At 36.8% G+C, this 25,899-nt stretch overlaps 1 protein-coding gene across 1 annotated transcript in view; it reads left to right on the top strand.

Moving 5' to 3' along the window:
* The window catches only part of LOC135118768 (uncharacterized), a 71,549-nt gene extending 46,173 nt beyond the window's left edge, over window positions 1–25,376 (top strand). The window contains exons 3-8 of the mRNA XM_064041622.1: window positions 17,850–18,003; window positions 22,706–22,891; window positions 23,253–23,476; window positions 23,921–24,137; window positions 24,509–24,712; window positions 25,227–25,376. Of these exons, the coding sequence (XP_063897692.1) occupies window positions 17,850–18,003; window positions 22,706–22,891; window positions 23,253–23,476; window positions 23,921–24,137; window positions 24,509–24,712; window positions 25,227–25,376 (1,135 nt within the window). The remainder of the gene's footprint in view (window positions 1–17,849; window positions 18,004–22,705; window positions 22,892–23,252; window positions 23,477–23,920; window positions 24,138–24,508; window positions 24,713–25,226) is intronic.
* Window positions 25,377–25,899: the final 523 nt, after the last annotated feature.

Here is a 25,899-nt window from a genome sequence, read left to right as displayed (position 1 = left end):
TATTGACTCTTCAGATTTTAATTTTCCTAAATCTATAAACCTAGCAGATCCTACCTACTATATACCCTCTGAAATAGACATACTGCTAGGTGCTGATGTTTACTGGGAAATTGTCGATTCTAAACAAATTAAATTAGGAAAAAATAAACCTACACTGCAAAAATCTAAACTAGGTTGGCTCGTGTCTGGCCCGACCGGTGTGAGATCTACTCCTATTACCACTCATTCTAACTTTTCTCAGGAGATTAAGGACACTCTGACTAAATTCTGGGAAGTTGAAGATATTCCTACCTTTTCAAATAAAACCCTTAAGCTTTCTAATGAGAAACAGTATTGTGAAAGTCATTTCGTAGAAAACACTGTCCGCTTGAATGATGGAAGGTTTTGTGTAAAAATTCCTCTGCGTGAAGTCCCAAGTGAGGCTTTAGGAGACTCTTATTTTGTTGCTAAAAGGCGTTTCTTGAATTTGGAAAGAAAACTGGATAAGTCTGGAATGAAAAATGACTATTCTGAATTTCTTAATGAGTATCAGCAATTAGGACATTTAACTGAAGTAACACGTCCGAACTTCGGATATTATATTCCTCATCATGCAGTAATTCGCGAAAGTAGTGAAACCACTCGCCTAAGAGTAGTATTTGATGCATCTTGTAAAACCTCTTCAAACAAATCGTTCAACGATATCCAGTTTGTTGGACCAGTTGTTCAGGACGATTTAATGTCGATTCTACTCAGGTTTCGTAAGTATGCCTATGTAGTGACAGGCGACGTTGAAAAAATGTATAGGCAGATCATGCTAAATGAATCACAGCGCCATCTACAGCTAATACTCTGGCGGAAAGACAAAAGCCAGCCAATCAAAGTATTTCAATTGAATACTGTCACTTATGGAACAGCTTCAGCTCCTTATCTGAGCACAAGGTGTCTTGTGCAGCTCGCATCAGAGTGTTCTAATGAAGCTGTTGCCAAGACGATTAGGCATGACTTCTATGTAGATGACCTATGTACTGGGTCAGATTCAAAATCTCAATTGAAGGCCAATATTTCAGGAGTAATTGCCAAACTTGCAGAAGGCTGTTTCCCTTTACGGAAGTTCAGAACTAATTCTCCTGACATTTTTGACGACTTACCTACTACTGGCTTATCTCAGGACTTCAGTAAAGAATCTTCTGTTTTAGGATTGAAATGGTCACCTAGCCTTGACATTTTGCACTATTCAGTCGAAACTAAATCTACTCCTAAAACAACTAAACGCTCTATATTGTCAAATTCGTGCCGAATATTTGATCCCTTAGGTCTCTTATCTGCTTGCACTATTTTCCATAAAATCTTATTACAGAAACTTTGGTTACTCAAAATCGACTGGGATGATGAAATCCCAAAGGATATTGAAAGCTCATGGAAAGAATTCTATAAAGAAACTGAATATTTCACTCAGATTCAGATACCTAGATACATTTTCTGTAGTTCTCCTATTTATATAGAGGTACATTGCTTTTCTGACGCTTCACAAGAAGCGTATGGTGCATGTATTTATCTAAAGTCAATGAATAATTTAGGTGAGGTTAAATGTAACTTGTTATGTGCTAAAACTAGAGTTGCTCCTTTAAAGGCTGAAACAATTCCCCGTTTGGAATTGTTAGGAGCTTTACTTAGTGCTAAACTGTATTCCAAAGTTCTTCATTCTTTAAACCTTAGTATTTCACGCTCAGTATTTTGGACAGATTCAACTATAGTTCTAGGGTGGTTAAAAACTCCACCTAGAACTCTTAAAACTTATGTAAGTAACCGTATTGAACAAATTAGAGAATTATCTGATGTAACTACTTGGCGTCATGTATCATCTGAGCAAAATCCTGCTGATATGGCGTCCAGGGGCATTCGACCACGGCTTCTCTATAATAATACTCTTTGGTGGCATGGTCCTTCATTTCTGACCAAGCCTGAAGATGAATGGCCCCAACTTAAAGCTGCTTCTTCTACCTTGCCTGAAATAAAAATAAGTTTAAATATCCAAACTATTACAACTGACGTTGTACCATTTCAAAATTACTCCAAACTATATAAACTACAAAGGATATTATTAGCTAAGGTGTCACAGAGAGAAAGCTTTCCAAATGAAATTCAGTCACTTGAAACATTACATAAATTAAATTCTAAGTCAAGAGTTCTCTCTCTGAATCCTTTTCTAGATGAACATGGCGTTTTGCGCGTTGGTGGACGAATTGATAACGCATCTTACTGTCCTTATGGAAAACGACATCCTATACTACTGGACTCCAAACACACTTTCTCCAAACTTCTATTTGAGCAAGAACATCTTCGTCTCTTACATTGTGGCCCGCAGCAACTTCTAAATACCATCCGTGAAAAATTCTGGCCTATAGGTGGAAAGGTATTAGCTGTAACTACTGTAAGAAAGTGTGTTCGTTGTCAACGATTTAGAGCTAAGCCTTTAAACCCTATAATGGGTAACTTACCTCAACCTCGTGTAACTCCTGCTCCACCATTCGCGACTTGTGGCACTGATTTTGCAGGACCGTTTTTAATCCTAAATAGAAAGAGTCGCGGTGCCAAAACCTCTAAATGCTATCTATGCATATTTGTTTGTTTTGGTACTAAAGCCGTACACTTAGAACTTGTAAGTGATTTAAGTACCAATGCATTCATTTTATGCTTGCGGAGGTTTATATCTCGACGAGGTAAACCTCACACCATTTGGTGTGACAATGGCAAAAATTTTGTGGGTGCTAATAACGAACTGAAAAGGCTGTTCAGGGAAAATGAGCGTTTAATAAGCGACTACGCGAGCGGAGAAGGCATACAATTTAAATTCTCACCCGCATATGCACCGCATTTCGGGGGAATCTGGGAGGCCGGAGTCAAAACGGCTAAATTCCATTTAAAACGAATAGCGGGTAATTCTAGTTTAACCTTCGAGGAGTTATCTACACTCTTTGCACAAATTGAGGCTATCAGGAATTCGCGTCCCATTACTGCAATGTCAGCTGATCCATCCGATCTTTCCGCACTTACTCCTGGGCACTTTCTTGTGGGTAGACCGTTAACCTCGCTGCCATCACCCGTGACTGAGAAGATCGGTATCAACCGGTACCAACTTATTGAGAGCCTACGGCAACACTTCTGGTCTCGTTGGGCAAAGGACTATCTAGCCACTCTACAGCAGCGTGTAAAATGGCAGCGAGAACAGCAGCCAGTTCGTGTCGGCGACTTGGTCTTCGTATTGGACGACCAGCTACCACCCATGAAATGGCTTATGGGCCGCATTCAGAAGCTCTATCCAGGAACTGACGGTGTTTGCAGGGTAGTCGACGTCAAGACAGAGAACGGCGTCATTCATAGGCCCGTCTCTCGACTAGCCCTACTAGATTCCCATGAGCTCCTTGGGGAACATGTCCCCAAGGGGGGGGGAGGATGTTAAACGTCAAAACTTCATGGACAGAAAATGAAACCTTTTTTTACTTTTTTCTTCTTTGTTTTTTTGTTCTGCACTTTTGTTTTAAAACTGACACTTGGAAAATGTCATGAAGGCAAAAATTGTATTTTAATTTATTGTTTACTCTAACTAATTACTTTTACTATGATTAAAAGATTCTAAGAAGATTATTACGCTTTGACTGAAACCCTATCTTTGAGGCATTGTAAACAAAGGGTGCTTTTATTAAGTTGCTATAATAGTGTAAAATTCAATGAAAATTATTAACTCAAACAAACCCGTTCAATTATTACTAAGGTGTTTCGAAAGAAGATTTTCCATTTAAGTTGGAATGAAAGTGCCAGTACATTGAACATCTAAGATACAGCGCAAATGCATTGGTACTCTAAAAATAGGTGGTCAATTGGGAATACTCGTCTAGAAATACTGTCCAACCGAAGCTCCAGGTTTTCCTTTATTCAGTGGAGTGGAAGCTAAGTTTAGCGTCGCGAGGCACCTCACATTTTGTGGTGCCCTTTACTTTATTTGTTTGTCTTTTCTATTTCTGTAATACCATCTTGAAAAGGTTGCAATTAAAAGCTATTCATAAACATTCCTTTTGACATTAATTAGGCTAAGATGCTTAGGTAATATGTAATTTACACCTTTTTGGATATACGCTTAACTTTTAGCTTAGCAACTCAAAGGTTTTGCAAATATATTTAGTTAAGTACATAGAGATTCTAGTTTCAGTAGTAAGTATGCTCAACCTCAAACTCCTTTGAGGATTCGGAATTTGCGTACTTATACATGAGTACGTAAAAGCTACTTACATCGAAAATATACATAGGACCTACATTTACAAGGTAATATAGTACTTATTGAACATTAAACTACGTTTGACAAAGGGCTCCATAACTGAAAGGAAATACAGTCATGGACACATAATTAAAGACACCCCCCGACTCGAAGTGAAATAAATAGTTATGGTACTGACATGAGCTTAAGCACGGTATAAACTGTAGTGTAATAATTATTAAAACAAACATTACATTGTGTTCTTTAAATTAAGGACAAAAAATATTTTCTTTCTTTAATACTTTAGATATAAAGCTCTATGGGAAATGAACACTAACTTTTGTAGCTGATACTTGGCTGGTCAGCTAATTAAAGACAGTTAAAGCCCAGTTAAAAACAAAAACGAAAGATACAAATAGTTGCCATACTTATTTTTAGAAGTGAGTAAAATACTTATGAAAATTCGAATTAGGTAATAATTTAGGTTTATTTCATTAAAATTTTCATTTTAGTCCTATCAATAAGACTAGAACAAAAATTCTGGTAAGTAAAATGTTTTAGGCTTTTTAATATTATATTTTGACATACGGATTTATTTATACCACTTGATCTATAGTAAGGACATGGTAATAAATTTATTATTAAAGATTTCTTATCAATGGCACTAAAAAAGGCATGGTTTGAGAACAACTCAAAACCGACCCCAAGGAAAACTTGTCCGCAAACAGACTTTAAGGCGGTGCTATAGGCAAATTGTGAACCATTTACATGATTCGGTACTTTTTTTTTTGGGAGTCATCTGATGCTAAAAGGACGACAATTGTGTCTGCAGAACTTTTAGACTACAACCGGGTCGGGAAAAGCTGTAAGGCATGGGTATCGGAAGATATTACTTTTGGAAAAGCACCGCGTGTCCATACTGTAGTTGGCTATTTCTATCAAATGTGAAAGGTGCAGTTAACAAGTGTTCAAAAATGTATTTTTTTCTCAATAAACAAAGGGATACGAATAATTCTAAAATAATGTATCGAAATTAGTCGCCTCCAAAACATGAGATGGAACCAAAATACACTAAGAAAGTTCTCAAACATAGGAGGCGAAAAAGTAATAGTGTGGGGCTTCTCTCCACTACTTGGTGTGGTGATCTTTTAGAAAGATATTATTAAAAATAGGCGAATTCAAGTACTATAATATTTTAGAAATAGCATTTTGTTATATGCTAAGCATAATTTACCGGTCCTTAGCGCTTTCCAAATTAGAAAAGTTCTGAAAAACACTGTAAGAGTAGTAAAAAGGACTCTTTGATCGAGCAACTTATGACGGTTTTGGTTTGGCCCATCGCAAATTTAATAGAAAAAAAACTGGTGATCGGCCAGAAAACACAATGGCGATAAGTCATACATGAAACATTGATCAATTTTACACAGATTTTTATGAAGCATGGCAGAAAATTCCCGTAGCGACTTAAAACAAAACTGACCGCTTGCACGCTTAGGGATCTCGTGCTGTCATTGAGGTAAAAGGAAATAAACCAAATATTAGAACTCATTAGTATGCTTATTTACAGTGTAGGGAATGTTGTCATAGAAAAGTACCATCAATAATATTAATAATTTGCATTTCTTCCTCTGAGCAAATGGAGTGTCTTTAATTATATGGCCAGGCCACGTTATGGTTCATACCGCTCGAGATTCGGATAAAGGAAAAAAAAAACTTGTCGCGAAGGATCACTGAAGATAGTCTTTAGTTTTAATATTTTACAATGCCCTCTTAAATATTTTAAAATAGAAAATAAAGTTCCAGTAGCAATCAGAAAAAAGAAATACAGATGAAATGCGGCAGCAATTTAAGATTCCAACAGTGTCTTTAATTATGTGTCCATGACTGTATAATCAAATGATCGTTATTTATGTAAAATAACAACTTAATAACAATATTTTACTAAAGTTTTCCTAATGTTTTTAGTTTGGCCCATTTAGTAATAGATAACTTTGACCCATATTTTCGTTACTTAACTGTGTGACGACTTTCCTGTTTCTTTTTCGACGATAAACGGTTATTGTCAGAAGTTTGGTTTTGTTCATTCTTGTCATTATCTAAACACGAAACACGAGACAGTTATTCTTCTAAAATGGAGTAAAGATCCCTTTAGAAGCTTTCTGGACTCAACATATTATCAGGATGAGTGGATGAGATTTTACTTTAAGGCGCGGCTCCACCGCAGTGCACGCTGTGCACGGACACGCGGCGCATTTTAGCTGCGTGTATTCATTTGTTTGACAACGTGGGTCTACGTTTCCACTGAAGTACACGAATATGACCCACGACTACCTATGTATGGCGTGGCACGGCGCACGGGTAGACCCACTCTGACAGCGTTGAGCTACGTAACCGCTTACAACAACTGCTCTGCGATAACCGAGCTGTACATAGTCGTGGGTCTTATTCGTGTACTCCAGTGGAAACGTAGACCCACGTTGACAGCGTTGAGCTATGTAACCGCCTATTCGAGCAAGCCACGCGTGTATCAATGACGTCAATTCATGCGTAGCCTCTCCGTGGGTTGCAGTGGACACAACCACATACATTTTCTTACAAAGCGAAGCTTAATACACGTGCGTAGCCTCTCCGTGCACCGCGGTGGAGCCGCGCCTTTAGGTATACATATAAATTAATTAATAGCAACTGTTGCTTAGCCTAATTAGAAGGCTAATAGACGTGATGAAGTGAACTAAGCACGTATTTAGACCACGTATGTGATACGTCAAGTGATTTATATCAAGCTATCACTATTACGCGTGGTATTGTTCGCGAAACAGCCTGTAGCTCTTTTGTTTTATCGGCGGGGACTAACATTTGATTCCGTGTTCTAGATAATTCGACATCCCTCTGCCAAACACGTTAGTTAGCGGTGACAGGAGGCACATAATACCTCTGTGTATAGATGTAGCTTTCAGTAAATAGCTTCAGGCTTCTTATGACAGCGACTTAGAAAAGCGTTTGTTATTTATTTTTATTCTTTACGTCCAATATAACATATTTTGTATGACTCTTATCACAATCGAATTTCACCACAGAAATTCACTTTCAAAGAACTTGTTTACCTTATGATTTTTAGGAAGAAAATAATCTCTTTGATAAATTATTTGCGGAACTATATTTTATTCACCTTGAAAACGGAAATATATTTCCACCTATTTCGGGTAGGCTCTTCCGCTACTGGCAGTCGGGGAAAATACTTGAAGGGGAATTTTCTGTAACTGTGGCGCAAATCCCGCCTCAGCCCGCAAAATATTTATGTCCATTAGCGTCCCGTGGTGTAGGGTCGCTTGCGGTGTTTGTGGGGACACCAGCTAACGCCAACTACTATGTTCTCATGTAATCCTGGTATCCATCACTTCACACTTCCATATGTAGAAGATTTTTCTTCGCAAACATTATTACAGAAATTCATGGAATATTTTTACATAAATTGTTTGCTGTGTTATGAAAAACTACTTTGTTATAAAGCTTGTTTTTCGTAATTAACAAGCCATTAGTATCTGTTTGTTTTGGGAAACATGATGACCTACATTAGATGGTGGCACATTTTTAAAGTATATCTAATTGTGTATGTAGCAGTTACTGTAGGTAACTTCTTGCTTTTGATATCCTGAATATTTCATCCTGAATAATTATAGTTTCAATGCAATCTACAGAAAGATAACACAGGAAAATGTCGTTGTTCAATAGCAAATGATACTTAACCAATTATTGTGATAATTTGAACAGTCAGCAGGGTTCATCAACCAGTATTATATAATATTTATTGGAAAATTGCTTGTACAATTGCTTGCACTTATGAGCAGTAATTCTTCAATTGCAGCAAAATGCTTTTGTTAAAAATCTGAATTTGTTACATATAAGGCAAGCTTTCATGTTTTGTTTTTTGCAACGTAATCACTCGATTCCTATTAAATCCTTTAATTTATGTTTTTGTAGTTTTTCTTTTTATTTATATTAGAGATTACTAGATTACTACGTTCATATTTAACTCATTTCTATTCATAGCGTTTGCTAAGAGTGGTCGTCTATGCTGTTGATCAAGTTGATATTGTGTCCTTACTTTGATATGTGGTTTTGTCTTGGTCGCTTATGTGATTAGGCCGATGAATCTAATCTAGACAATGTGGTATGATCATAAAATATTTTCGTTTATGTACAAGAATGCTTCATAAATAATAATGCCATTAATTGGTGTGGTACACATAGATATAGTACTCAACTAGCTGTGTTTGTTTTATAGACGTTTTTTATTTATTTATCCACATAAGTACATAGAATTGATCATCCCCATATTGTTTTAAAGCTATACGACAGTAATATTAAAACAGTTTCGTTCAATGAAATAGTTTTCTGTTTTAAATATTCTGACTCAAGCTTATTAATTCATGAAGGGAATAAAATAATCTCAATCGTTAAAATTTCGCGTTTATTTAATAGACTAGTGTGTACCCAGACTTATACAAACTGCATTAATAGTTCAATATTATTGAAAGCTGTAACATTGCAGTAACCCTTAGTTCGAAGATCACGATTATGAATAATAAATGACTATCCGTTCGCCTCGGTCGCTGCATTGATCCATTTGCCTCACTTGAATTTTAGTACCGTTTTCACAAGCTCTTTCTGTTGATATATGGATACATCTGACGTCTCGGCACAAAATGTACCAAGTATTTTTAGCCGTAAGTCGTAAGTTAGTATTGCGTTAGTCATACTTGCTCTGTTTGCATAAAATTCTGTGGTTAATTGACAATAATAGGGCTTTCAGCAGCTTGGTTAGGAAGTGTTTCACTTTTTCTTTTAGTACATCTATATTATCTGTCGTGGGGTCTATACTCATTGCACATGCTGTTACGCTCATAGTTAAGGGTCATCGTACACATTTCCCGCTGCAATGTGACGTTAACCCTAAATTCCTAACTTGGAACGGAAGCCCCTAATTGTGTTAGAACAATTAGTGGTTTGTACAGGCTGTCGCATACACACGCATTTGCACATAATATGCACGCCCTATCAATTTGCTTGGTATTCTCTTTGTAAGCTACAGCTACAATACATAAGGTACATTAGGTACAATATATTATGAGGTATATATCTTCGTAGGTATATATCTTCATTAGTACTATTAGTTATATGGCAGATATAACCCATTGTAAATGTAACTGTATCCTTCAGACGGTTTATGTATGTCTAACACTTTCTCGGTTGAACATATTTCAAGATAGATTAGAATCTGAATAAGGACTTCAAATATTTTATCCGCTTGCTTGAAGTAAAGCAAGTAGCGTGAGATTGAAAACGCGTCAAACACAACGCAATTCACTGGTCCTAATATATAAGTATACATACTTACATAAGATTTTTCAGTGAACAATGGGTTTTCATGAAACTAAAAAATGTTTGACACAAGTCAACGATAACCCAATACCAAGCCAAGGCCAAGACCCCACCAAAGCGACCACAACCAATTGCATTTTATTTATTCAAACATCTTGTCTGTTCTCGCTCAGTGGTATCCCTGAGCGTATAAATTCACTTGGATATATAGAAGCTTCTTCGTTCAGCTTCGATGGAGTCCGGACCTTATCATCAAAAAACTAGTTAACAATGTTGATTTTCGTTTGTCTATACGATACCTTGATATCAGCAGAAGTGTGGGAGAAATTGGCCACAGTGATAAGACTGTCTAAGGTGAATAGCACTTCAAGGATGGATAGTTGTTAGTGATAAAGATATTCTTTTCTACTACTTAATACCAGCATAGTTTTTTATGTACTGTCGGGCGTCGGTACCTTAGGTTATAAGTGGTCGTATTCTTAATACATATTTATATCGTGCTTGAGAGTGCATGTAGCTACATCCGTCGATTCTGGTTAACGTAACCTTTCCCACAGGCGTGTAGTCCCAAAGGGTTATGGGTTATATGCCCTATGTTTTATATCTCATAATATGCAGTTATCGAAATTCAGTTGCTGTTAGTGTATAATAGTAGGCTTTTAATCTTATACAAGAATGGTAAAATTCTCTTTGTGATCGCTCTCAGGGGCTAATAATGCTCTCCATGTCAAACGCAGGAAACATAAATTCCTATTTCATTATGAACGGAACAGTCAATTGCAAACTGCATGATGCATATGTTATCAAAAGCACACATTTATCGTGTCACACTGACACTATTATTAAATACTTAGTTCTAAGCCCATTTCCGTTCCTCGTTTTAATAGAATGTAGATATTTATGGGCTGACGTATTCACTGAGCGTTCGTTCCAATTGTTTCAAGGGTTTATTAGCGGAAAGCGGCATTAGCATGCGAATTATCTGCGTGTGTTTGTTCATAGATGAGGATGTTAATTTATTATTGAGTTTGTTGACTGTATTCGAGGAGGTACCTACAGAATTATGGCTAAGTTAGCTGAATATAATCCAAGACCATGCTGTAAGTTTCCATCATATTTGATTTCACAAAATAACAGTTGATAAACGGAGCCAGATTTTTCAATATCGTTCGTTATCTCAGTTAATCTTGAAAATCGATCTTGTAAATCGACATGCCAACGGTTTCGAACAATAGATATTATTATGCTCCAAAGATCTTAACTGAATTAGAAAAATAATCCTCCTATTAGATGACGCAAATCGGTTTGGATTATATCGAAAAGCAGTTAGTCGGTTTCTGTTCGCTTCATTTGACTTCGGTTTTTGGTAATAAGATTTTCGCCAATATCCGAGCACGTGGCCTTAAAAATTGGAAAAGTTCCGAAGAGGCGTCTCAGTTTTAGAGAAATTTTCATAAAATCGTCATTGAATATATCATCGGAACGATTGTGGGGATACGCGGAGCATATAAATGGGCGACATTTACGAGAAGCGAGAAGTTGTAACGGATTTAAGAGTTTAGCTTTAAATTCCATTGTGGTTCGTAGCACACGTGTCAGTAATAAATCCCTAAGATTTTTCAGTAACAGTGTAACTCGTTTAAGATCTAAGTTAAATGGGGTAACATGTTTTAAGAAGTGATTTTGGTGGCAAGATGTATAATTTTGATGCCGATGCTGAAAATTGGACTTTAAAAATGTATTTCTCCACTTTATTTTTGTCGTAATGTTTAAGATTTTCAACAGCAGTAACGTTTCTAAATCATGGTTTTAAATGAATTATTAGGTTAGTACTACTATAGTGAAATCAACCCATTGTAAATACTGGATTTAATATATTAGAAGTATCAACATACTTTAACAGTGAAAATAGTTTTCATTTGTTATCAATTCTATTTAATTTGGATTGACGTAGAAGTAGTTAGATAACGGATTCTATTAATAAAATTCTGAACAAAAATACTCAGGTGGTGTAACGAAATTGCTACATCACGAACGCTGAAATAACCCAGGTGGCACACTTACAAGTATATCCAAAGGGATTTCATAGATTGATTTGAACCTTTGAAACCCATTCATCGAATTTGTAAGGCTTATAGAAAGGGCAAAACTGGACAGATAAAAATGTTAGGACGATCTTTATTTATCCGAAACATGTGTTTTGTAGCTTTTTCGTTTGAATCCTTTCGAGATGAGGTGATTTATTTATTTCATTGGGTCATTGTGTTGTTGTTTAGTTTTATCTGAGAGACTGTGATATGGCCGCTCTGTAGCTCTCTTGGCTTATTGCCAACGAGCACCTCATTGAAGATTGTACGTAGATTACGTAATGAACTAATAACCTTACACATGTTATGTTATCACTGCCTCATCCTCAAATGAGTTTGTGGAGACCATAGATAATAGTCGTTCATAATGTCAAGTTTTCCAGTCAATGCTGTGACTCATCTTATAATTAACTGAAATGCCGGCTCGATTTTAAACTCGGGTATTAATCATTCACTGCTGTCATTTTATGAAAAGATAATCCATCTCAGAACGGTTCAATGGCTTTATATTAATTAATTTTTGACTACGAAACCAAACAAGGAGGTTTGTTCATTTGTGAGATAAAAGCCCTAAGTTTAATAGAAAATCAAAACACAATAAACTGGATTGCTAGCAAACCAATAAAGACAGTTTTATAATAAAAATAAAACAACATTCGTTAATAGCACTATGAATTGCAAAACGAAACGTAAATAAGTGCAGTTAGACGAGGCGGCGTCGCGTCTGTCGGATTTGTCGCTCGAACAATTTCCCCTCATTCTTCGACGTTGGAAAATGAAGTGCTTTTTCCATTTCCCGTCGTACGTCGCGTTACTTGTGTAGGTGTGACCGTGTGAGTCGACACTCTACTCCAGCCTTCATATCCTGAATGTGCTGAGCACTTGTGAAATTACCTGATTTCGGTGTGAGATTGATCGTTTGATGCTCACAGAAAAAATGTTGCTCACAATAGTCATTTTTCTTTTTTATTCGTTTTGTTTGTGTTTTGTTGAGGTTGCGTGACAGGTATAAATCAAATAATGATTGTATTGTTATGAGTTTAGGGTATGTAATCATAGATAGATTACTGCTGTTCCTTTGTGGAGAAGGTAACATAACAAAAACATCATGACGAATATGTAAGATTACGAAAATTACACCATCATACGAACGTATGGGGCGTATAACAAACAAAGTATTTTAACTTTAATTAATTGCCATAGTTGACGCAAATAACGGTCCCGGAATTTTGCACACATTCCTCTAAAATATGCGAAGGAAAATATGTGTGAATATTAAGGCATCGTCAAAGTTTCAAAAGATTCCTTTACAAAGAAGCTTTAACAACGTTGTTATGTGTCTGCTGTCTAGATATTTTAATGATGCATTTTTTATACTTTGTTTGAGATAGTTATAAGTACAGAGTACAGTAGGATCAATTACAAAGTCGGGGTTTAATAATACAGCAAACACCAGATCAATATTCCATCAACATGTTATTATTGTAATACCAATGAATTCTAGATTACACAGAATTTTATATGCATTGGTTTTTAGATCATTTCACATCATATTCTATGAATTTATAAATTATTGTAATCAAAATGAGAAGATATACTTTTATAATCAAACCCATCAAGAACAGGGCAATATTTTTGGTTTTCCAACATCTGTTTCCCTTTTGGGCTCTGCCATTGTGGGGTAATAAATCTTGCTGTTTTGTTCAGAGGCACAATAAAAATGAACGAAATAATTTCATTGCTTCTGTTATGTTATTAAATATAAAAACTTGAATTTAATTACTAAATAGGTTACACTTATCGATCCAAGTTTCTGAGCTTAACAGATTTAACTTTCTTAGCGAGAATAAGAACCTGCCCTAGATTTTCCTTCAGACAATGAATGTTGCTTATCTATAAATATTGTATCGACACAATAGGATCCGCTCGTCTGTTTATTGCATGTAAGTAGTTAATGGAAACTAAGACGGGAGGGAGAATAGGAATACACACATAATACGCTGATAACAATCTAACAAAAATTTGAGAGCAAGAGGTTTTTGTAGCTATTGCTTCCCTTAAAATTTTCTGTAGAAATGGAAATGGAAAAATCGTAACTTTTTTATTAAACAATGGTTTAACATTTAATTTATTTTAAAAATACATACGTTCGACTTTAGGCAGTCTCGGTTTCATATGCTAGCAATGTTGGACCAATGTTATATATCTGCGTATCATATGCCTATTCATTCAACGAGTTTGTGGGTTACAATGTCGATAAATACATTTGAATGAGGAAACATTTACATTATTGGTTTATTTACCTACATTAGTCATCTCAATCAATGAAATAGAGTACATGTGCACCTAATTATAATGTTTACATTGTGTGCCGTTCTGATTTGCGTGTTCTGTGTTACAATGTACCTACAATTGAGGATTAGTGACCCGAACTAGCGTTTTATTTGGATAATCGGATTTTCTAAATCCTAAAATATATGTATTAGTTTAAATGCAAAAGTAGCTCTGTCCGTCTGTCCCACTTTCAGGCCAAAACTACTCACATGATTTAAATAAAGTTTGGTACACAGATAGTCTAGCTAGAGCCTAAGAAAGGAAAGGCTACTTTTCATCCGGGAGCCGGAAAGTAAAGTTAATTGGTCCCTTGAGATGTTTGGTGAAGATCCAAAGACATATCAACGATCATTATACCATTGAAGTCAACGCCACTTACCATTAGAGATAACAATGACACAATTTACTTTCTATAGACATCCACCCCGAAATGATTCTCCCAAAACATAAAGGATGAACTTAATATCTGATCTTTGAAACTAACTGGCTGGTAACAGAATAGTTCAGTTGGCGACAGACGGATCGATGGCATCCAAGAATGTCTATGGCTGGTATTAAATAAACAATTGAACGTCACAGCCGCAAATTTCGTATCACTGGGAGGTCGTTGACAAATATTTGCATTTGGATAGGCACCGTTTATTACAAGCTTCGGTCTCGTTCCCGATTCCGATCGTGAATTTGTGATTCCGTTTATAACAAGGAATTTAATATCGATAGCAATTAACATATCTTTGTGAGCTAGGTTCGAGCGGTTGAGTCTGTTTTGCTTTGAAATGAATAATTGAAGTAAGTGATGAAGTTAGAGATTGGGTTTGTGGGGTTGAGTTGAAATTGAATGTTAAATATTGGCGTGTATGATTTATTCTTTAGCAAATGTATAACCAACTGGCTGTTCCCGCGGTTCCATCTGCGTTCTGACGGGATCAATCCGTTTGGAAAATATTAATCTATCTACAAAAGGGTTTTCTTCATTTCTTCGTAAAAAAATGAATCTATAACTTCTATCAACATGATCAAGCAAACAATTTTCAATATGTTCAGCAATAGCCTTGTTTTGCGTACCTTTCCATTACGATATTGTAACAACACAGGTGTAAGTTACCATCCCCGTAACACGGCCACCTATAATGGAATATTACGAAGTAATGGCTGGTAATGGTGTGGTCTATTTTTAGCTTATACTCCGACCAGGCTCGAGTATGATGTCGTCATGGAGAACAAAATGATGAGCGAAGGTGCCATAACGGAAAATCGCCTGAGAAAGTAGCACGCCAAAATGCTGGTGAGCGGGGAACGTTACTGTTTTCGCCCTTATACGCTTTCTTTGGACCCCTTGGATGTCTCAAAAAACCAATTGCCTCGTTAGTTCACTTGTAACTGATCGTTTTAGTCAGCCCCATCTTACGAATTTGACCTAGAAGAAGGCGTCTGATCTACCTGCATTATGGCATCTCCTCTTATCTTTCCTTACACCGTGGCTGTGGTTGAAAGAACAAAGGATATCATGTGTTAGTAAGGCAGTGTTACTTCAATGAATAGATATAAGTAAAGAGCTTTGCCGACCCACTGACCCCTTATGAATAGGGTGAAGTCGGTAGGGACATTACACTGCGACAGGTGTTTTTAAATATGAATGATCACGCCTAGTTGGTGGTGAAATGGGAAATTCGCAGTCTTTTGACTGCTTAATATGTGCTTGTGGGATTTATTTAATATTCAATTATAAGCGTTAATTGATATAACCATAATAAGTAACATTTTCTAGCGTGATTTTTCTAAGAGCTTTTGTAGAACCGATATGGTGTGTTTTCACTCATGGACTGAATTCCATACCCACTACTTCAACTCACATATTGACGACACCCGCATTGCACCTTCGTCTATGATAAACCCCGTATTAAGCCATAAAACTAACGGCTACTAATCTTCATACATGAGCTACCATAAAAAACCCTTGCAAAGAAATCGCTGTAAGAAAAACTCTGTCTTGAATGACAACAAAACTGTCACGCCTACAATACGCTACCGTAATCTTAGCCCGGACTTTATGGCTAGTAAAAACGGGTGACTATCGTCTCTGAAGTAAAGGTGAATCTACACGGTACAAGAAGCTTGCGCATGTTGAGGCACATGCGCTGGTTACATGCATTTTAAAAACGTGCGGGTCCAGCGACCCGCGCATGTACCCACCCGCGTGCTCTGTTGCGTTGCGCGCGTCACTTGCGCATGTTAACTTGCTCCAGCTACATGCACTGTGTAGAAACCCCCTAAAAATTGGTAAACACACAATAGGAGCAGTGATTACTGTGAGCATTCCCCTCTTCCATTGTTAATTACAAACAAAACTAGCGATCCCTTCCGGCCGGATATTCTCGTGAGCGTTCACAACACGATGCTAGTCACACCGTATGTTTGGAGCTGGCAGGGTTGCCAACTAAGAAAATGCACAGTACTTTTGAATTTAAGATGACGTTAAAAATAAAATCGAGCTTTTCTTTTCTTTGAAGCGTTGGTTTTCGTTTGTGTACGTAAACGCTATGAAAATAAAATATTGGACACTATTTTATTCAAAAACGTCTTTATTCATCTCTTTTACTATTTAGCAAAATTCGTTTGCTATGATATTTTTGCAACGACAATCGTAAAACTACTTTTTATTTGAAAACCTAGTATTACATAATATGAGCAAGTTCAACTAATGCTAAAATATAATATTTTTACTAATAAGCTAGTGGCAACCCTACATTTTGGAGAGATGCCTTCCCGTGAAAATGTTGGCAGGGGCTTAGCGTACTATTGTGTACGTGTGCAAGCATTGTTTTGAAACATTATGCTGAATATTAATCGGTCTGTCGCTTCCCAGACGCATCTCACTCTGTGTCTGCTAATCTTGGGGTGGAGTCTGCGTGACTTTTTATTTGGTAATTAATGTTTCTAAATATATCATAACCAGACTTATGTCTTATTTAGACAGTATTTTAACAACCGTTATTTCAGTAACTAGTATTTTGTTCAATGTTCCGATTCACTGGTTAAACTGTTTTTAGGACGGCACACAAGTATGTATGTATCTAAAATATGAGTAGTTACCCTATTTGTCGTGTTTCAAAAGAACTTCTCGTGCATGAATATTATATTCATTGATCGTATAGATTTTCTTTCAATGTCAGAAGGACATCATTAACGTAACTGAAAATTCGTCTTAGAACTTGCAAAGGGTTGTGAGTAGCTCTTGAAATACGTAGTTGAGAGGCGAAAATTATTCGCTCGTAAAATCGACAATGTTAAGCTGATGCGTAATAATGAAGAGTTGTTACTTACACACCGATAGGTGATTTGAGAGAATTGGATGAGAAGCCCCATAGAATACGCAATGCGTCATTGAGATTTCATGCATAATTACGTAGGTACTTGCACCTAGGATTTGTTACATAGATCTATCTCTTTATGATAGTCATATTCTTTCGGAGATGTTGACTTAATTTCAGTTGCAGAAGGATCCGTTAAAATTAAAGCTTTTTTAAATCTATTGCTTTTTATTGAACCTACACTTTTTTTCTAGCTGACAAAGAAAGTGTCAGCAAAATATTTAAAGAAACTTTAACTTTAATGGATCTTTCAGCAACCGAGGGTATGTAACGGAGTTTCTTGTCGGCTCTTCTCTATATGTCCAACTTTTTGGAACCGTGCAACTAGTGACGTTTCATGAGAGCCTGCAAAGGCCTATTTGAAATAAAAACATTTGACTTTTACTTAACTGTTTTTTTCAACGTCAACATTTTTTAACTAGTTTTATAATTCCTTTCCAGGTTTCGTTTCTACGTGTATTCGGCGTACGTGGAGCGACGGACGGTGGCTGCGGTGCGGATAATCGCGGCGACCAAGACGCGAGGCGCGGACAACGTCATGTGTCGCATGTGGCTTCCTGATAACCGCACGCTCACGCTCAAAGCTAAAGTCAAGGTATGCTTCTATGTACGGTCACTTTAATAGTCTTACCTCTCCACTCAGAGACATTTAATAGTTACTTAACCCCTCTGCTCAATTTGGATGTTTGTTTTTGGTCGAAAGGGTATATTCCCCATATTTGTTATTAGGTCCAGGATCTGATTCGAAAGTCGCCCTCGATTTCTCAAGGTTTCCATCATCAGATCCTGACCTGATGATAATGGGACCACCTCGGAAGTATACGCTAACAAACAAAAAAGAATCATCAAAATCGAGAAATAAATGGCTGAGTAATCGCGTAACAAACATACAAAAAAATCGGTCGAATTGAGAACCTCCGCTTTTTGGGAAGTCGATTAAAAATAAGTCGGTAGCGGCCATCTTTCCATCTTGGACCAGCTTTCGATGAACAGCGAGTAGCACTTCCAACTACCTATTTGCCCTTTCAAACAATAAAATCGTCATAAAATTTTGCGATAGCTACTCCTAACTACAGCTCTCGTCAATTAGCTTTGCCGCTCAGTTAAAAAGTTGGAAGTAACGAATCGCCATTAAGTTTGGCAGGTCTACAGGAATCCTGCACATAAAACACCCGAAGAAATAAATATGTCTTCATTTGCCGTCTTCAGAAACCCTTAAAACCGAAGATTTTTTTATTCCGGCTACAACGTATTTTCTACCACTGATTTTCTAGCATTTTTTTCAAAATAAGTTAAGTCATTTTACTTTTCCTAATTTATTTTCAGATTATGGTAAGTATACAAAAGTGCAATTTAGTAATATTATAATATCAAATAATTAAATCGATTCTTTATTTTAACGAATCGGATCATTCGATGCAAAACTTCTATCACCGTCGCCATCTTGTCTATGCGTATTCAAATTTAAAAAAACAACTAATGTAAACAAACATGGCGAGTTCGATCAGAATTCCCGGTAATTATGATTGGATTTTAAAAAGGTATATTTCTAACGGGATGCTAAATATGAAAGGTTTGAATGCGTAAAAATAATTTAAATTTATTTAGTTATTTTATTTAGTACTCACAAATGTGGTTTGATTGGAAATAAAATAAATATGAGCGTAAATAATTAGGAAAGTGTATGACTGATTCGCAGACCCCAATTGGGGTCTAAACCGAGCTTACGGTGACATTGATGTTCAGACCCCGATTGGGGTCCGCTACGGATTTGACGGTTAAGCCATTCCTTAGTGTCACTAAGGAGTGACTTAAGTAATCATTAAATGTCTCTGAGTGGGGAGGATACTCTGCTTAGCCTTTTCCCTGGATGCTAGTCTAACCGTAAGCAGCTGAGTACTTACCAGTATTTTACAAGGAGCGACTGTTATCAGACTTACCAGCTTCTGATTACCCGTAAGCCAAAGATGTTTTAGTGACAGCTGTCAGTATGTCTTAACAGCATAGACATAATATTAGTAAACAGGACTGCGCATATAAACCCAAAAAACGAGCCGAGTGAAACAGTTAGTACGGAGGCTGTCTGTCCCTTTCTAATAGGGTGACTATGAGATTAAGCTATGTGAGACAAATCCGAATTTGCTAAGATTATTAAACACAGATTAGTATTGAAGTTTTAACTTACGCAGTTTGTGACCTTAAGATACTAATAAAGGCTTTTAATAATTAGCGGAAATTAGCAGTATAAAAGCAGGAAGATTCGAAGTGAAGACTGTTTTTTTTTGTATTTTTACTTCATATATAGACTGCTGAGCCATTTATGTCGCCTTTCTTCATTTTTTGGGAAGCTATAACAATAGTACAACAGTTTTAAAATCCATCACCCATAATTTGACTCATTACAAGAATTCATGGGCACCCTAGTTGTTTGGTTTACGAAAATGTTATTATTAGCTAACCTGTGGAACGATATATTGCAACCACCATAGGATTCACTTTTGCAAGTAGAAACGCAACACTTTTCACCATTTTAATAGTTTAAATTTATTTAATACAAAAAAATATAAACAAAATTTTAAATGCTGATTACGCGCCAAGAATGTTCAGGGTTACCGCTAGAAAATAAAAAAAAGAAAAATAAAAATTTATGTTGTTTATATTTTAATAATAAATACGAATAAATTAATGCGATTGTTATTAATTTGTTGACTTACAATTGTTAAAATAAGATAAAAATATAAGTGATTCAATTGTTTTTTGGGAAGACAAAACTTTTGATCACAACATTTTTTATGCTGGCAAGGTGTTAGAAAGAGACAAACAGCCTCCGTTCGAACTATCCCTCTCGGCTCGGATTTGCCTCTGTGTATTATGCAACTAATTTAGTACCTTATTGCGTTAGAATAGAGTTCATTTTCGTAAATATATATTTTGAGCGTGCGCAATCTTGTTTAGTAATATTATATCTATGCTTAACAGTGAAAAGAAAAAGCTTTGGTTAACATAATTTTGAAACGTCCTACTAACTCAACAAGTCCTACAAGAAGAGAAAGCAATTTCTTTTTTAAGTTTTATTTCTTTCTTACATTTTATAATAATATATACCTACTTTCTTCTCATATCACTTGTCAGTGGCAGAATCGTCGACATTAACATCGATTTATTGCCAGAAACAAAAAAAAAAGAATAGAAAATAATTTTGAAAGCTAAAGTCAAGGTATGGTTCTGTGTAGTCGATCAGTTTAGCAGACTGAAAAAGCCTTTACGTTTTTATTTATCACTGCGATGATACTTAGTAGGTAGAAATCTATATAGGTATGTAGGTAGGTATCTAACTATTATTCAAAAACGAACAAAGATAAGGCGCTTTTAGGCTTATCCAAAAATTGGAGTACCCTAGAGTATTCGAACACAAAAAAATATAATGTAGCTAAAGATACTGGTATAAAAAGCTAGACTTATCCTGAACAAAAGACACCTTTTCAGAATATCCCCAAATAATTGAGGTTAAAATTTAAATCCCAAAATATTTCTGTCGTCAGTAACTTAATATTAACCAAGCCAGGGTTCAGTTTACACAGAATAGGCTTGAATAGCGGAAATCGTTGTGGCTTAGCGAAGGTTTAGCGACAAGAATTCAAAAGATGCTTTGACGACGGCCCGTGTGGAAAGGATAAATGGGAGTCGATTAGCCAAAAGGTTTCGCTGAAGGAAATGAAACTGTGTTATGTCGGCTTAAGAATTTCCGCAAATTATTCAACTTTGTAATATAAATACTCGAAGTTTTCCAACTAAGAGACAAGGGGCATTAATTTCAAATCGTAAAAGTTGTGCTTCATATATTTTTGAATTGAACTTTTTTTACGGCCATTGCATAAAAATATCTACTGAAATGTAAGACTGAAAATAAATGAAATTTATGCTTCGGTCGTTCCATGTTTGGTTAATGTCCTTGTTTTTTAAAATCTTCAGCATTTTTATAGATTTTTTATAGCTTCCTTGATGACAATTGGGAAATAAAATGTTTAAAGCTCTCACTTTGAAGCTGACATATATTTGAAGTAAGTATATTTATTAGTATTTGTAACATTTTCCCGACACGTTTTATTACACTAATTTATTTACAGTATCTGCAGCGTAAAACACGTTTTATCAGATTTATGTGTTATATTTTTCTGTTATTGTTAGAACAAAAAGGAACAACAAAGCGGATGAAATAAAATTATTTTTACATTGCTAATCATTAAACCATGCGATTATAATTTCAATTCCGCATTCCTTTTTCGAATGGCAAATGTCCGCAATTTTGTAATCAAGTCAAAAGCGATTCCAACTAAACTATCAGCCGATAAAATATCAGGAATCCATTTCTACTGGGAAAGGCACACGTGTGCACAATTGGAAAAAAAGTAGATAGGGGACGAAATGTTGACGAGCTCATCTGAAAAAAGGTTTTTATCATTGTCGTCCTTTATTACATCTGTAGCTGTTATACGCGCACAGTTTTATGTGTTTTCAACACGTTACGTCTTTATGGCCAATCATATTGCAATCGTACCTTCAACTTGAAATAACCGAGTCAGATAAGCGGTGTCTGCAATCAAGGCAACATAGATCGGTTAAGTCCATGGTACGTATATTGCGGCAGATTTTAAATTGATGAAGCGTAAGTCTAGTCTGTATTCTTACATAGTTTCAAACAATACAACGTTTAGGTACACAATAGAGCAATAGCTATGATTTTATATGCAGTTGAAATAAAACAATTACAATTTACGTCGTGGACATGAAATGGAAGTTTTAAAAGCGATTGTTTTATTTCTCCAGTCCCTATAACTTATCTGCCCAGTAACATAAGATATAGGCTTTTATTATATGTTTGATAACATATTATAGGATATTATGAACGAACATTAGTGAGTCAGTGAGCCGGGAAACGCTTACAACTGAAAGCGCGCGTTGAAGCCGGCCAAACAGTCACATTGAGCGGCTTAGCACCGAGATTTATCTATACACAAATAATACACGAAACGATATCCATTCGAATTTACATAATCGGTACTTTATGTATTTTGTGTAATATGGTTTGGTATGCATGACGATATCACTCGTTTGAATTAGGATTATTTTAAGCTAGATATAGGTCTTCTATTCCAATCAATAGAGATGCTCGCTTCTAAAATATTCAATAGGCATTCGAGAGAATTTAATTTAATTTATTTAATAGCCGATAAGGGACTTCCTAAAATAAGACTTTTTCCAACATTGTAATCGAATTTTCGATCTTTAATTTACAGGCGATCCGCGAGAATTGGAATCTAAAATACAGCGCGACGTACGTGCTGTGCCTTCTCCGTGACTCGGGCGTGAAGCCTCAGGAGACTGTGGGTGCTTCAGTGTCGGTGGTAGCCAGCAACAGGCCCAATGTACCACCCACTAACCTGCTTGTTGTGCTCGATACCGAAGCTAAACCGGGGATTGAGGTAATTATGATATTTATTTAGTACCTGTTCCCTGCAGTTAATTCTCTTAAGGGAACTTCTTCTCATTCCTGGGTAAAACGTAGCGAGTAGTAGGCATATAGAAAGAACTAGCCGTTTTCCAGGGGTTTTACCCCCGTTCCATGAAAACTATTGTCGTACCGAGATAAAATATAACTTATATTACTCGGGATAAGTGTAGCTTTTAGTGAAATAATTTTCTAATCGGTTCACTAGTTGCGTAGCATTCAGGCTACAATCAAACAAATACAAAATTGTTTTCTATTTAATATATTAGCACAGGAAAAATAAAACCCAATATTTAAGTAGGAAGAATCTTAACACAGCATATTTTAAATTTCAGGAGACCCTACACATCTGTGTGAAGCCGTTCCATTACTCGTACGACCGCGACCAGTGGCTGGTGGAGTGGTTCGAGATGAACCGACTGCTGGGAGCGAGTCACTTCTACATGTACAACGAGTCGTTGAGCAGGCCCGTCGCGTGCTTGCTCGAGGACTACCGCAAGCAAGGCCTGGTTACATTACTGTCGTGGAAACTTCCTATATTGTCTAAAGTTGAAATCAGGTGAGGCTGTAGAAAGTACTTGAAACTACTTCTTCTCGAATGTAAGGATAGACTGAAAAAACTCTCTAGTCTAGTTATGTATATTGTGGAAAGATGAGAGGCAAGCGGTTGTCATGTGATGTACATATTTATAGAGAGGAGTGATGAAACATGCAACATAGAATATGTGAAATTGCTTAGTGTTAATGAAGGTAGATGAATAGAAAGTAAGACAGACGAAAAGATGGATGGATTGACTGAAATAAACAAGAATAAGTAGGAAATGAATGTTGATCTGGCGAATGACGGAGAGGAATACAATAAGAAAACATATTGCGACGACTCCAAATTAAATTGGGAGGAGGGCAGGCAGCAGACCTAATAATAGTAGTTGATCATCTAGGTCAGGTAAATAATGGATCAACAATAAATGTGAGATTCAATTATTATTCTTGACGGTTACAGAACAGAAGGCCAGTTCGCTGCGTTCAACGACTGCCTATATAGGTCGATGTCTCGCGCCGGCTGGCTTCTCGTCATAGACGTGGATGAGCTGGTCCTGCCGCGACGAGAGAGGACGCTGCCGGCGTTGCTGACGGCGTTGAGAGCGTCATACAACCCGCCTTCGAAGGCGCCCTCTGCGTTCCTGTTTAGGAATGCCTTCTTTTATCTTAGATGGGAGGTAAGATTGTGATTTGTTCATGCTCTGCAAAGCTGCAGTACACAACTATTATTTTGCAAACAACTCGCAACTATTCTCAATGGGTCTACATTTGGGAGACAAGCATCTACGTTTTGGTTGATGGCAATGTCCATTGGGCTATGAGAGTAAAGGAATAGTGAGTGCATCTGTGTCTGCGCAAACGCTTGTATACTACCTATAAAAATGTCCTCCGCAGCTGGCTGATCATAAGATCAGAAGAATCTGTTATCATATAAATGAGAACAGCTGCCGAAGCCGAAATCGATCTTGGGCGCCATTATGGCAATGTCTCACGAGGTGTATTTTAAACTTTATTATCATGTATTTAAATCCTTTTAAACCGGTTCCAGGACGACGCTGAGGCAAAGGTGCCTCTCCTAACAGCGCGCAAGACGCGTCGCTGGAGCACGCCGCACGCGCTGAAGAACCGCAGCAAGTACGCGCTGCGCCCGCGCGACGCCGTCGAGCTCGGCAACCACTTCGTGTGGGAGCTCGCGCCCGGCGCCAGCTCTGTGGGAGTGCCCAATGATAGGGCACTGCTGCATCATTACCGGGTAAATATTTATCGCACCAAAAACATTAAACGTAAAAACAAACGTAAAATCGTAAAAAGTTTTGACATTGCATAGATGCCAATAAAGTACTGTTTAATTTAATTTGTAATAATAAATCAGTATTTTGTGATAATATCAATAGTTTTGATCACATTGCAGTAGCAGTGACTTGGCCTAAATTCGGATGTTTGAATTTTTTTATCTTGGTTCGCGCATTTCTCCATGTTTTGTAAACCGATTTGAACAATTATTTATTTTTGTTTGAAAGGGTATTTTCCTTCCTAAATGGTTATTGTAAGTTTTGTATAACTTTTATTTACATTTACGACTTCTTGAGTTTGTTGAGAAGTCCTGCGGAGAGTCATCGTTTTGCATATTAAAATATTCATTCTGTTTAGGTACATTTTATACTTTCACAGACAAATATTTTGTTCAAATAGCAGTTAATGCTAAGATAAGAGAGAAACACGATAACAATTATACAGGAAAGTAAAAATGTTAAATGTTATTCCAGCTCGCATGTGAATTTGGCGGTTCAAATTGCCTAAAAGTGCCGTCGACAATAGACCGCACTGCACACCGCTGGAAGGACGAGCTACAACAACGCGTCGTCGACGAACGCAAGCGACTAATCAACGCCTGTGCCACAATAAACAATATATAATTATGGGATATTACCTAAAATCTCCTAGGTTCATTTCTGAGCCATACCGATCATAGCCGCCGACATCAAATATGAATCATGGCTGGATCATGGGCTACTCGGACGGACAAATGTTCTGGGTTAGCCATGGTTTAACCTGCGGGCTGCGAAGAATACGTTCCTGCGGCTGTGCAGACGGCCAGATGTCGCTCGTCTGGCTTCTTGATAATTCTTTGGCGTTTACGAAAACCGGAATGGCTGTTCCGGTTATCACAGTTGCTGGCGGCAGGAATGGTGCTTACTGGTAATATCGCTGCCTGAAACTAAATTTTCTACAGTTTAAAAGCCAGACCAGTTCGGATCAAAACCAATGAAAATTGACAATTTTTAGTTTTATTTATTATCTTCTGCATTTTGGCTAATTCTTTCCAGTTGTTCAAATATTTGTTATTGCTAGTTAATACTCGTACCAGACATTCATAAAAGCTGTGTCATCTTAAAGTACTCAGCTGCAAAGACACCGAAATGTATCATAATTTTTATT

This window comes from Helicoverpa armigera, chromosome 2 (assembly GCF_030705265.1).
Source record: "Helicoverpa armigera isolate CAAS_96S chromosome 2, ASM3070526v1, whole genome shotgun sequence".
Lineage (NCBI taxonomy): Eukaryota > Metazoa > Arthropoda > Insecta > Lepidoptera > Noctuidae > Helicoverpa > Helicoverpa armigera.
The sequence above is the reverse complement of the archived record's forward strand: the minus strand, read 5'-3'. Positions and strand labels throughout refer to the sequence as shown.